Genomic DNA, 14,671 nt, shown 5'->3' with positions numbered 1-14,671 from the left:
TGGATTATGCCAAAGACTGTTGATTTAATACCATTTCCATTATAACCAAAGTGAGTTCATGTGAAGTGCACAAGAGTAGGATATTTCCGTATGCAGACAGATTAAAAGGCATAGAGTGCAAATGGTCTCATTGTACAGTCACAATTCTTTACGTTCAAACAGAAGGTCGTGCACCGCCCTCCCCCACTCTCTCTCTCTCGGGTCTCAGCGGGAGGGGTGTGGCCTGTCTATCGAGGGCAAGTCTCTGTGCTCCAGCTGGTGAGGGGAGGTGAAGGGACGGTGCCTGGACACACTTTACACACATAATGTTCTCTGAAAGGACGCGGGGGTGAGCTCCAGAGAACAGCATGCTGCTCAGAGACACAGAAACACCAAGGCCAACGCCACCATGCAGACTGCCTACAAACTGGCAAAATGTAGTCCTTTGTTTTCTTTTTTGAATTTTTATTAGTTTTTTTTCTTTTCTTTATTTTATCGTTTTGTATGGTAAGGCAGGGATTTTAATATTTCCGTTACTGAATCGTCAGTCATAGGTCCAAGTTCGTTGCTGACACAAGCCTGTTTTGCTGTCGTGGTGCCTCCAGCCAACGCAGTCAACACTGTCCACCAGGCATAATCATCATCATCATCCTCACCAATATCATCACAGTCTTCCCAATGGCTCCGGTCTGCCGCGATTCTGTGCTACGCCATGTAGATGAAGGTGTTAATGTCTGTTTCGTCCCTCTTGATGTACTTGTGCTCGATCAGCCATTCAATCTGTTCTTTGATCATTTTCTTTTGTGGTAAAAACATGTTCTTCAGGATCTCCACCAGCTCGGTCTGAAGCTGGGCATTAGTGATCTTCTTCCGCATTTTCATGATCTGGATAATGGCCTCCTGCAAAGAGACAGGGCAAGAACAGCATTTAACTTTGCGTAGTGGACGAAACTATCAAGATCATTTTTCAAGGGCACCACATAAGCCCCATGGAAGACTAAGCCATGGAAAAATTAGAGTGGACATTTACTAATAAGCCTTGTGAGGGCCATATTCTTGGTATGTGCTTTATATAACCAGCTTAACCCTTGAATCAGTTCAGGCACTGCCTAACACACAGAGGTATCGGAATCAAGAACCTGTGGATCACACGCAGGTGTACCTGTGTTCTTAATATCCTCAGCTGAACGATGCCCTCGTTCTCCTCCTCTCTCATTCGCTCTGTGGTTAACTGTAGCCGGCCAATCAAGTTAATCTTCCCCCTCTTCTGCACCTTCGAGTTTTTTCTAAAAAACAGCATTTCAGTTACTTCACATGAAATAATGCAGCAGGTCTGAACTTGAATACTAGTAACATATCTACTGCCAAAATGTTCAGCACAACAACCGTGTTTTCAGTTGTTCGGATATGAAATGTAGTACATGATGGATAGGAACAATAAAAAAATAATTCATTTTCATCGATTCACTTCATCTTTATGTCATCACTTAAACTTTATTCACTTAATCTCAGAAATTACACTAAATACAGAAGGTAGTTTAATGGGTGTGTTCTTTTATTGCATTTTCCACAAGAGAAAAAAAATGGTGCTTACATCAAAGAAAACTCCTGATTGACAAAGAACAGCGTGCCTTCGGCAAAGTCTTTGGGAGAGCTGACTTGAGGTTCATATGAAAGCACTTGCCGCTTGAGCTTGGGGAAGGCTACGAGAGACTGTGTGGACAACAGGCAAAAGAAAATCAAATATTCACATACACAGCATGGGATACTGACTGCTGACACGTACCATTAGCCACTTGCTGGGTCTCTACAACACTGTACGACTGCAGTGCTATCATCAAGGTCTGTACTGCAAATACTAATATGCATATCCACGTAAACAAACAGAAATTAAATGTAAGATTTTTTCAAATCAGTAATGTCACGCAAATTTGAAATGATTCATTTCTCTCGAGTTCTACAAGTTTTTCAGAAACCTTACAGGATTGAAGGCAAAAAAAAAAAGACTACTGAAAGGATTGCTGAATTACGGACCAAGCAATTACAAAACAACATCAAATGAGCAATAAAAAGGGCTGCCATTATCCTTGACACAGAAATGCAAAATGTAAAATGAAAAAATACAGACTGAAATAGTATCCATTTGCTTCAAATTCATCAGAGAGGGACTATATTACATACACATCTCAGAAAAATAAGAATGACGTGTGGAAAGGAGCATTCTGTCCTTCACCCAATTTTATGCTATCAACTGAAAAACTCCTAGATTGTAAAGTATTGAACATCCTAAAACACATTATCTTTGTGGTTTAGTGTTCTTTAAGCAGTTGGGTGATAAATGAAAGATGGGAAGGTGTGAATTCCAGACCAGAAGAAATACTTACATGCAAAGAAACTCCACACCTCAGAAACAAGGGTTCTTTTATTCTAATAAACCAGCTAAGCTCACAGGTAACTGTCAAATAAGGTCACGACCCAAGTGAAGACATAATGTATGTGAATAAATGGTAATAACCCTCAATAATCTTTCCTGCCCTCAATATATTTTTTTAACCAAATACAGTTTTGCTGCAGGGAAACTTCATCAGCACACTGCCATCTCTGACCTCTGAACTGTGCCCTCCTGACACCATGTGTGCTCTGTCCTTACCCAGAGTGTCCTTCTCAGTTCAGCATCTGGAAGCTCTGTGGCTAACTTTAAATTTTCAAAACTAATCTTTTCTCTGGGTCTTTGGTTCCAAGCGAATAGGACGGCTAGCTGGAAGGTTGTAACCTCTAGGTCATATTGCCCCACTTCGTTCTTGAATGTAATCTGTGGAGAAGGAAGAGGAAAAGTTGTGTCAGATAAAGGCCAATATGACCATTAATGAGACCAAACTGTATGCCCTACGCTGCCTTCAGACAGGGTACCAGAACACAAGAGAGTTCCAAGAGTTTCTGACAGGGGAGATTTATGAAAGTCCTTCTCAAACCATCATCCTTAATTTATATAGTACATTTAATACACCTCAGCGCAACACAAAGGGCTTCACAATAATTGAAAACAAAAGAAAAATACATTTCTTTTTAGCCTTGCTGTGGTCTTGCATTTTCAATCAAAGAAGTCTCCTCCTCCATCCTCAACCGTGTTCGCCTTAGCATGGTTATTTTACAATACTTTCAAGGCAAAAATCCTGCATAGTATGCCTTTTAGAACATAAAAGGTAGTACTAAAAGAAATATAACTAACCCCTGATGTGTGGTTAGTGTAAAATGGCTGACATCCATATTTGGGATAGTAAAAATGCAGTCCATTTAAATGCAGTCCATAAACAAATAGGTCACAAGCGCAGAGACTAATATTACTAATGCAGACTTAATGGATTCTGCATAAAATATGTTTTGGTCCAACATATTGTGCTAACAAATTAATGGGGAAAGAATTCAGAAGCCATAATGGCACCTACATATACTACCACATGGAAGCAGCCCAACTGATATTTCTGAATCTTGTAATATTTGTGCATTACTCCTGTCCATGCCAGCAGGGGTCAGCACTCACAATGCCATTGGACATGAGGTGGTGCCAGTGCAGCTTCCTTCCACTGTGGTTTTTCTTGTAGAACTCCTCCACTTCAGGGATGAGGTCCTCCAGCTCAGTGGGCAGGGACACAAACACCTTTTCTGAGCTACGGGACCAGGCACCGGCGTTCAGGATCTTGATGTTGACGGAATCGGCTACATGGCGGCACAGGCAAACAAAGGCGCATACCCACACATAAGGGGAACTCGGAGGTGACATTTTGCAGAGTAGACAATCTGGAACATTAAACATCCGCACTGATCCGGTAAGGTAATAAAATGTTACCTGGTAAAGCCAGTTTGTTGTGTTTATGCATCTCCTTGAAGGCCTGATTGAGGTCCTCAGACACTTTGATATCCTGGAACATCCTGGCCAGTTTGTTCACATAGTCTGCAGGCATGCCTACTTCCTGCACAGAAAAAGCAAGCACCCTAAATGCCTGACACTTTCCTCTGCATGTCTGAAAGGGCAATAGGGCCTGACAGCGTACAGTGTAGCAGGGTACAGCCTAGCATGACCAACTGATCATAAAATGTTTATGTACACCATTTGTTCCAGTAAAATGGTTAAAAAATGAGACCATAGCCCATAATATACTGGTCATTTAATTAAGTGTAAATTGGTGATAATATAATCCATGAACTGAAAAGTGGAAACTATAAAAATATTACAGTTATACAATGTTATATTTGGTTCATTATTGATCATACGGATTGCAAATTGAGTTCTTAGCTAAAATAAGAGCAGCAAGAGGTTAGGAATACTCGACAAAGGGAAAGGGCTCAGATCATGGTTGAAATACTGCTACTGAGAACAGCTACATCCAGCTTTATAAATGAAGCAAGTCAGAATGTGCAACATGTAACACTACCACATAGTCACTTAAAGATCTTATCCATGGATAAGTGGGGGACATCTTATACAGGGAGCAGCAGCTCAGTATCACAAACTGGAAAGCCTGAGGTCGTACCCTGAGCCACTCCACCATGTTCTCTTCGATCTCGCTGTCTGCGGAGATGTCCAGGATCAAGCGACGGGTCAGATGCGCTTTGTGATATCGCATGAACACGTCTTTATTCTGCACGTACTTCAGCACCAACAGCTGGGGAGATCACACAAACAGTGGGCGCGTCATATTGCTGGATACATAAACATCAAAACAATTTAAAAAAAAAAGCCTATGAAAAATGTTGCCTTGTACCAATTCATGTTATAGTCACATTAAACAGAAGTCGTAATTCTATACATAACTTCTTAACCCTTGACAAAGCCTTAGAAACAGGATTTTATGATTATTCAGTGTGATTCTAAAAACTAAGACAGATGAATTGGTGCATGTACCACTTCTTTCAGCTTTGCCTCGATCTCCTCTGAGGTGAGTTTCTTGCTCAATGGCGTCTTTCTCAGCAGCATGTCGCAATAGTTAGCCAGCAGTTCTGGACACTTGGACTCGGGCTGAGTTTTCAGTCCCACGCTGTGTGTAGGCAAAGTTGGTCAGTATCTGCCACACCACACACCGCACAGTCACCCCATACACTCGCACCACTGATGGTCTCTGCCACTCCAATAAATCCACAGGACTTGAGGTTAAAGAGAATCCTTTGGGTGATACACATCTAATTAATGATTTCTATTATGTAAACCATGGTTTAAAAAAAAGGCCAGGATACTCATGTATTTCCACCCACCTCTGCTTCTCTATACCTCCCCTATATACTAAGTAGGGGCAAGCCCAGCCCCCAAGAACAGTCTGATTTCATGTAATAGGTCATCTTCATTCCTAACAAGAAGGCTTTAGTGAAATAGAAAGGATAGTACTCTAAAGTATAGCCGTATAGCTTTTTAAAAGAAATCAGAGAATATAACAAAAACACAAGACCGAAGCAGCCATTCTCACCCCTTTTGTTTCAGTGGGAGCTCCAGTTTGAATATTGTGGCGTCATTCACAACAGCTTTGTAAGCCTGGAAATTCAGAGATTCACTACGTCAATATCCACTGAACTACTTCATAGCAGACCAACTTCAAACTGTCATTATGTCAACTGTACAAACGGCTAGCCCCAGTCTCCTGAGAGACAGCCATCCAATCGTATGACTGGATTTTATGAAAAAGATATTTTTTATTTAAAAACTAACATCCTACCAACACTTACTTAAATGATGTATGAAGCTTAGAGGAATAATCAGAGTATGTTGTGCATTTGTTGAGACCGACTCACTTTGTCTCTGGCTGTCAGGAACCGTGGGTCATCCTGAAAGGCCTCTTTCACCAGTTTACTAAACCGGTTGAACAGTGTGAGGAGCTGCTCTACATACTTTTCTGAGTCCTGAAAACACACACACAAAGTAAAGACAGCATGAACAGAAAGAACTTGGCCCTCTATCACTAGCTGCGCAGCTGTTCTGACACTGCAAACACCTCAAAACTGTCAGGTATTAAGCTCATGTTTACAGTGCTTAAGGGACACAAGTGACTTGTGATCTTGATGCACAAAAAGATGTTATCTTTTCATGGAAAAGATCCCAGGCTCCCTCCCCTCTTCTGCTCAGGCCTGCTTCTCCTCCCTCCACAACCAATAATTCTGAGAATTCCTCCTGCTGTTCCCAAACACTCTCCGCCCTCCTCCTCCATGCCCCACGCCCCTACTCCAGGCCCCCTTTCCCTCCACACCACGTGAATCACCCCGCTGTACTTACAGTGGTGATGGTTTCGGCTGCTGCCACCATGTCGGCCAGACCTGCGTTCATGATGTGGTCCTCCAGGTCCTTTAGCATGGGCTCGATGCCACTGGGAACCTTGTCCATGAGAGAGAACATAAGGTGCAACTCTGCAGTGGAGACAAACACAACCACACCCTGTTAGCATCAAATGTAGATACAGAGTTAAACAGCAAATTAAAACACAGCATGCTAACAGAAAAATGATGTAACGCATGCAGTTAACATTGGAAACGCACACCACGTTCAGGTAACGTTGGCAATGCACATTTCACGTGATTCAAAGGCACCGTTAGCAGTGAAAGGAACAGTGGCTTTGGTGCATGATGACTCCTCCAAAAGCCTTAGAGCTTGCAGTGAGCTTGATATTAGCCTAATGAGCATTAAAGTGATCGTGTGTTCTGCGGAAAAAAAAAAAAACCCTTAAGGGCAAAGTACAGTCAGCTGGACAAAGGCAACTGGATAAAGAGCCCCGCGATGCAGCCCTTGGAATGTTTCAACTTTTCACCCACATTATGGTTGGGGTGTTAAGGGGAACTATGTGTATGTAAGCACAGTAAACATTCATTTTGGTAAACATTCATTCAGGTATTTTAAGCAAACATGGGATTAATTTTCACTATAATTTTTAAAACTGATAAGCAACAAGAATAATTTCACAAAGTAACCTTAAACAAAATATGAAATGTGCAGAAAGTCATGGCAACAATAAAACAGGTTTTGAGTGAGAGTAGGCAGTTCTTGATCATTGTGGCCAGGGGAAACTGCTCTTGTGTCCTCTTGTAACAAAAGGTCAAGGTTCAAATTCAAATAGGGGGAATTACTGTTGCATCCTGACTAAAAATCCTTCCAAAAGTATCAAGCTTACCCTGACACTGTAAACTGGAACTGCTTCCCCCAGGCTCAAAATGCAATGGACAACAAAAAGACAATGCACACGCAACACAATAAAAGAAAATAAAGTGATCTTGAGCGTTTCTGTTCGAACCTGAGCTTACTGAGTCAGCAGCACTACCGCTCCTGCTGTACTCACTCTCAGTCTCGTTTCGCTTGATCATGCCCGGGCATTCCGCCAGGATCGTCTCTTTGAACGACGTCACCAGAGCATTCACACAACATTCCATAAGCTGGAAAACACAACAAGGCACAAAACTGTCAGAATTCAGGCTCGTGTCCGCCTTGCATGCAACTGTGAATTTTCAGCTCTAAAAAAATGCTTAGCATTACTCTAGACACTACTTGACATTGGTGAACTCCTCAGGATACTCACTGCTTGTACAGAGTTACATTCACGTCTTGTCTCTAAATAACGTAGTGCACGTTTCTCCTCTTCCCTTAACTTAGCATCTGCCTGCAAGAAAACCACACACACTGGTGGGTCAGTATGCAAAGACAAGCAACAAGCATACACAGCCAAATGAAGCGGCGAGACACACAGGAGAAATTACAACACAAAACTTTTAAAAAGTACTTCACAAAAACAGAATGTATTCCTACACATACATTCAAACATACAAAAGAATTGTGTTCCACACAAAGACAGGCAGGGGACCATACAACACACAAACATAGAAAGTCAATGCACAATAGCATGAAAAATTTTTAAAACACTTTATTTGGCATCTCCAATGCCGCCTGAATTATGAATGTCCAATTTGAGAATCATGCAGAACCATGCTCATATGCGGCCTCTGCTGTAGACCCGGGAGTGGAATCAATCAGCGGTTCTCCTGCGAAAACACATGCCTGCCAGAGCCGGTTGCTCCTTTTTCTCACCGTAGCCATAAGTTGTGTGCACACAGAGCAGGGGCGGAGGAGACCCATTCATACATGTGTGCAGGCAGCTAGCCACAGGCGCCTGGACGGACAGCAGGGGTCTCGTGAGCAATGAACAATGCTGGCTCTCCCTATCGACCGTAGCCCTCCCGTATCCCTGAGCGATGCCGAGCCGATTATCCACCGCTCCTGTGGGCTGCCAGCCACGGTCAGCACCGGCGTGGTGCTCACCCACTCGTGGTGCTTACCGAGTGAGCTACTCAGCAGCCCAGGAGACATTTTTTTTTATCTGTTCCACCTGAGAAGGCACATCTTCCGTTGCCACCGAGACAAAAAGGGACAGACTACTTACATATTTCATATAGTTCTGAACTCCATTCTGCTGCAGATATGAAGGTGCTTGCGTTCTGTAAAACCTCTCGGTGGAGTCCAGATACGCCTTCTCAAAATTATCTCTGTATATCTGCAGCTTGTCCTCAGGATTGGAGCACAGATTGACTGGAGGAAAGTAACGGTTAGAATTAAGACAGCTCCTTGCTTCTGCAGAGGGGAGGACTCACTCCATCCACTACAAACAGCACTTAAACAACAGCAGTCTGCGAGTTACTATAGGGGTATAATTATAATTATATAAGTATAATTCTTCTTTTTAAAAACTTAGTAAAGGATATATGCTGATTGAATGCAGGCCAGTGTTGTGATAGACGCACTTGTGCCTAATGGGCTTACTTGGAGTGACCAGTTTACCACAAAACTAGGGAGTCCCTCTGACTTTCAGGGCCTCAGGGTTTTGATCACAATAGTCTGAGTATGTTCTGTCATCATCAGCAGAGGCTTCTGGAACACCGCCCCACCATCACTACCAAATCCCCATACGGAAAATCTCTGTTCTCCTCTCACCATACGATTCCCGCACCCCGATGACCAGCTGCGAGTCGAAAGCTTCCCCGAGACGCTCTGCATGAACCAGCTTCATCGCACTGTCCTGCAGACGGTTCTTGATGTTGGAGAAGATCGACTCATTCCACGTGTCCAGCATGAGCTGTGGATGGGACAGGATAGGTATAGGCCATAAGAGTCCAGCTCCACTGCGCTATGGAAGACGCAGACCATACCAACTAAGAAGTGGGTAATATCTGAAAGCTTAAAGAGATGACCAACTCACACTACATTCTTACACCCAGTCTGTAACACTCTATCCAGTGATACGGTTGCTTCAGCCTTCATACCTTCCTCACAATGCTGTCCTCCACGTTGGACTTCTTGTTGCTGCCTTGCTTTCCCATTAGGGTGATCTCCAGCTGGCAGAAGGGCTTGGGGAGGATGTCACACTGGGTGAAGAACTTCCTCCACTCAACGATGTAGGCCTTGAGCAGGGCCGTGTCATCCTGGTGGCTTAGCACCCTCTGTGTTGGAGAAATGGAGCAAACATCAGCACCCACACATCAAATCCAGGGATTAACAGTGCTAAACTGATAACACATTTCATAACAGATAAAGCTAAGGAAATGCACAAATTCAGGTCCAGGACAGTTACACTGAGGTTCATATTGAAGACTTGTACATTTAGTTTCAGTGCTGGCATCTACAGGCTCAGTGCATTCAAGTTCATTACAATTCAAATGTGGGTTTGGAACAAGAAGACCCTGATTCCTTAGAGTTTGCACAGTGTAAATTGAGACATAACACAGGTACATATGGAGCCAGTACTACACATCTGTATGTTCTTAATTTTATCAACCTTTCATCACATACTTTGATAAAACAGACAATGCAGAGACTGTGGTGGATGTGAGTTTCACAAGACTTTCAATGTATGACTGAAGCAGGGGAAGTCAGAATTCTACTTCCCTCCTCTCTTCTCCAGCCCCCCTGACCACCACTCCTTATAAACTGAACATACTTGCCTGAAAATGTACCTGACCTTTAACTAATTTAGACACCTGGATTATCTGTGGAGTAACAGGGGGATAGTACCTTATTCACGGGTACAAAAACAGTGTCCAGTATGGGATTAATCACCCAGGCTCTTCGGGATAATCAGTACAGTCCAGAGATCTCAGCACTGGTTAACATGCTTAATATACAAAGTAGAGTACACCACAAAAGTGGCAATCTTCCCCAGACACTAACTCACCAGCAGCACAACTACATATAAGAAAAAGAAAGTAACCTGAAAGGTAAACCTGACTTACCGCCTGTGCTTGCTTGATAAAATCTAGAATATCTTCTTTGAGAGCCTGATGGATCTTTGCAGGACCTTTATCGTCCCAAAGACAAACCGCATGAACATCTCTGCAAGAGGTGGACAACATAAGCAGGAGGGTTTCATAAGCAGCTGCTGAAACAATTAATCTTTATGCGTTCCAAAAAAACAATACAAAAAGACAAAAAATACACAAGCCAAGCCAACATGCACTTTACTGAAGCGAGCCTATTTTGTTTACCACAAAAAAATTCATGCTTTGTCTCTAGCGTCTTCAGTTTCGATCGCTGTTATTTCTCACCCTGCTTTTCACAGGTGTGGAGAAACAGGATCCTACTCTCACAGAGACTAAAACAGTCCCAACAGCTGGCAAAATAACAATGAACTAATCTCACAGACTTTAAAATGACCAACAACTCTAAATATTGCATAGGAATGGGACATAAAATATGACTTCTCATTCTATTGCTGCTACAGACTATATTGTAACCAACATGAAAATAACTGTCCAAAAGAGTAAACATGACTTAGAAACCCAGGATTAGGCCAAAACCATAGCAGTCTGCATAACTGTTAAAAAGTTTATTGTGAACTGCGGCACTGAGACTCAGGCCAAATGGTGCAGGGAGGACTCGCTGTACTCACGAGAACAGATCAAACCACTGCTGTTTGGTAACGGACTCCTGGCGAAGCAGCTTCAGAACAATAGGGCGCATCAAATCCCACTTGTCCTCAAACTGGAGGGAGCCTTTGTTCTGGAGAGCGAATCATAAGACACATCTAGTCCTGCTGTGCCTGGAACTCACATAGTTATAACTCAGAAACTGAATGTCAGTCCCACTTATTTATACAAAGGTTTGTGTGATGGAATGTCATAGGACCAGTCATAGGACCAAGGCAGCTCATAGACTTGTCCCTCCAGTCAATATTGCACCACTGACTAGGTTCCTTTAAACAGCAGAACTTCAAAAATTGAAAAGTACAAAGATGTGGGTGTACAAAGATACCTGGATAATTAAAGTTAGAACGACCATCCGATTGGAGAAAGAAAATGTTTAAAAAACAATCAGGCGTTTCAAATAATGAAGACTATACAATCTGGAGTGCGTTATTTCATAATACAGGATTGGCTAGCAGGACAAAAAGGCAACCTCACAGCTGGCTTAAAAAATACAAAATGCCAAACATTTAGCCTACTTTTCCCACCGTAAGGTCAATCATCAAGGTAGGGCAGGGGATAGTGCACCTTTTGGCCTATTTTCTGCTGAATGCTTGGGGTCAGGTACAGGTTTGGAAAAGGACTGAAAAACGCAAACTTACACCAAGCTGGCAAAGCAATATTCAAAGACAGACAAATTTGTGTCTGACCGACACATTTGTGACATTCCAAACCTGGAAATACAACATTCGTCTCCTACACGTACTGTATAATTCCATCAATCAGTTATTGTTTGCCTCTGTTGTTAAACTAGTGCTCTGACACTGATTATTGTGTAATGCAAGTGCCTGTATAAACAGGAAATGAGAAATAAAACACAATAATCAATGAAATAATCAATGTTAGCAAATTCACTCACATAAACATCTCTGAATGGTCTGTCTTGAGACGTGCATCTGTTTTACACTGTTAGCCATGTGCCGTATGATAGTCTTAAAGTTAGGACAGGCTCGTTTTTTTACCTACCATGAATATTTCGTTAAATTCAAGTCTAAATGGTCAAGATCAAGGGAAAATAATTTAATAACCTGAAAAAAGGCAAGGAGGAATGTTTCCTTCATGACATGGTAGACCAATAAATGAAAACAGTAAAACAATTTTTTGGTAATATAGACGTGTCAGTGTCATAGCAGAGGCACCATTACAGAGAGAAGTATGAAATAAAAAAGGAATCCTATAAATGAACGTTACGATTAACGACAGAAATATCTGCGCAATAGATTGTTCACTCATAGCAGAAACACAGACCCAGGGGACTCTGCAATAAGGGAACAGTTCTATTAATATTCAGAAATGTGCCCTCCATATCGTTGTTCCAATTTCTAAGGTAATTCACATCTGCCCTTTGCTGCTACATGACATCTTACATTAAATGATTTGCCACTATGAAATTTGGTGTGCATGTGAAAGTACAATTTCCAAGTAAATGCTGAAGCATGATGTGTTTAAAAATAAAAAAGGCTATATGCACTTCATGTATAAAATTTAAATTCCACAATAATTCAATGACCAGATCGTTTCCATCATAAGCATTTTATATCTGAACTTCGTAGCTGTACAACTGAACATTTTAACTGCTCATTAAAAGCGAAAAAGAAATCTGACCTGGATAGTCAGGCAGTGAGCAAACCATTCCCACTCATAAGTGGTAAAGACACAGCACAGTTAACTAGCTAAACATCTCTCATCAACTCAAATTCAACTTACAGTCTCTGTGGGGGAACAACATGCAGTTATCTGGCCAACCAGCTAGTTAGCTGAAAGCTAACTAACAGGAGATCAGCCCCTTTAATGGGACATAGCTACCACACATCATAAGCTAGATAAAAATGAACTTGGAATGTAATTTGCGTTAGCCATGCGCAATAATACCTAACTAGCTATTATTAATAGCTCATGTTTGCTACCTAGCTTGCTAGCTAAGTTGTGTGATGTCCAATACAAACTGGTAATTTTGTACTACAGCAACAAACAGATTCAGTTTGTCTGCCTTTCTTGTCCGAAGTATGACATCACATCTTAACCATAAATATTTTGCCTTCGTGAGAGTTACGCTAGAGTAAACTGACCACCAAAAAATGCCACACAAAAATAATACACGAAATACTGCCGATTTATAAATGAAGTGCCTCCTACCTTTAACAAATTAGACGTCGCCATGTTCCCTCAACTTATCCCCTCGCGGAGTCTCGCGAGATTTACAGGCCATTACTTGTATAGGCAAGCAGGGCTGCTCAGTTTGAGAATCAATGTTGCCATATTGGTTGAAAATGCTACATTTATGGGGGATTTAAAGGCAATAGGGCTGAAAATAGGAGGAGAGACATCATGAGGGATTTGATGGGAGATGTATTTTCTGGGATTATGTTGGGGAGTTGTGAAAATCAGGTTGGTAAGGTAGCTTGTAAGCAGCTGGCAGCTGATTGAAAAATATGTTTCTATAATGAATATCCATCACTCAGACTCTAAATTCCCACTTCAGTGGCATCCACTTGAACAACACATAACATTGCACCCAATAATATTGCAAAAGAATACCTTCTATGCAGGAATGATATTTGTATTAACCAATTATCTAGGTAAATTCAACATTTTGAGTCCCGGCCACCTAAAATCACATGGACCTCGGAAGTCTGATGTAACACAGAGCAAAACTTTCACCCATAAATGGATCTCTCGTTCAAAGGAGAATTTCTCTTTGAAGAAAATGAATGAGAGTTTCATATAACCGTCCCTGTCACAGAGTTAGACTGCCGTTTAAAACTTGGATGTTTTTATCTGCCCACATTGCTCTCTTAACTGTATTCTGATGCCACTTTCCAACCGAAATAATCATTTTGCCTACAGCAAGCTAACACTACTGCGAATGTTAGTCACGTCACGACTAGCGGGTTCCTTGGTGGCTTTTCAAGCGAGTCAAAGCTACCAGCAAAGAAATTTCAAGAAAGTATTTGAATAACTTAGGGAAATTATTAACAAGAACAGCACCAATGACAACAATAAAGATAGTTACATCGATATATACAAACATTCAAAATAAAAACGGGTAACAGCAAACGACCTATGCGCATGAATGGTAGCTGGAAATGAAGCCCTGTGTGTGATGTTGTAGTTCTGCAATTCATTCCTAAAATTCATAAAATGACACCAGTTTTTCTTTTTTTATAAATTGGGTGAAAATTATTCCTTTTCTTATACTTTTTTGATCCAGAAGTCTCAAACATGCAAACAAGGCTTTCGATATGCTGCCATTACCAGCAAAAACTGTGGCCAAGTAGGGATATACAAAAAAGAGTGAAACAGGACTGGAATTGAATGGTAAGACACATTTTTGACAATGGTCAGGACTGGCTTGAGGACCTCATTTTGGAGGCATGATGAGCTGTTGGTACATTAATGGACTCTAAAGGCATACTACGCAAGATTTTTAAGCCTTGTTATGGTCCTGTGTTTACGAATAAGGACGTTTCCTCCTCCATGTTCAACTGTGCCCACTAACGAAGTAGCCGACCTATCGTAGCTAGCTGGATAGTTAGAGGTAACGGTAGTACCATGAGATGAGCGACCGTGATTGACAGTAAGAATGCAGATTATAGCTTAATTACATTTTGTTGAACGTAGGCTATAGCTAAATTATTTCCATTATGCTGAATGTAATAGTGGTTTTATTGTTGGGACTTTTACAGCTTCACACTGCGGGTAACATTATTTC

At 41.7% G+C, this 14,671-nt stretch overlaps 1 protein-coding gene across 3 annotated transcripts; it reads right to left on the bottom strand.

Annotated features, from left to right (window-relative positions):
• LOC135263165 (cullin-5) lies at positions 1-13,208 on the bottom strand. Of its 3 annotated transcripts, none has more exons than XM_064350848.1 (19): positions 13,096-13,208; positions 10,887-10,996; positions 10,231-10,330; positions 9,265-9,441; positions 8,936-9,077; positions 8,388-8,533; positions 7,530-7,610; positions 7,248-7,386; positions 6,239-6,369; positions 5,761-5,868; positions 5,439-5,503; positions 4,883-5,015; positions 4,512-4,643; positions 3,827-3,950; positions 3,521-3,696; positions 2,630-2,791; positions 1,574-1,692; positions 1,142-1,265; positions 1-879 (listed from the first exon to the last, which is right to left on the bottom strand). In XM_064350848.1, the coding sequence occupies exons 1-19, from the start codon at positions 13,117-13,119 to the stop codon at positions 685-687; spliced, it is 2,388 nt and encodes a 795-aa protein (XP_064206918.1). In that variant the 5' UTR covers positions 13,120-13,208; the 3' UTR covers positions 1-684. The 3 variants fall into 3 exon arrangements, with proteins under 3 accessions (XP_064206918.1, XP_064206919.1, XP_064206920.1); XM_064350849.1 differs by having other exon boundaries at positions 7,293-7,386; XM_064350850.1 differs by lacking the exon at positions 13,096-13,208 and adding an exon at positions 12,667-13,086.
• Between the last annotated feature and the right edge of the window lie 1,463 nt (positions 13,209-14,671).

The sequence above is a fragment of the Anguilla rostrata genome, chromosome 9 (assembly GCF_018555375.3).
Source record: "Anguilla rostrata isolate EN2019 chromosome 9, ASM1855537v3, whole genome shotgun sequence".
Lineage (NCBI taxonomy): Eukaryota > Metazoa > Chordata > Actinopteri > Anguilliformes > Anguillidae > Anguilla > Anguilla rostrata.
The sequence above is the reverse complement of the archived record's forward strand: the minus strand, read 5'-3'. Positions and strand labels throughout refer to the sequence as shown.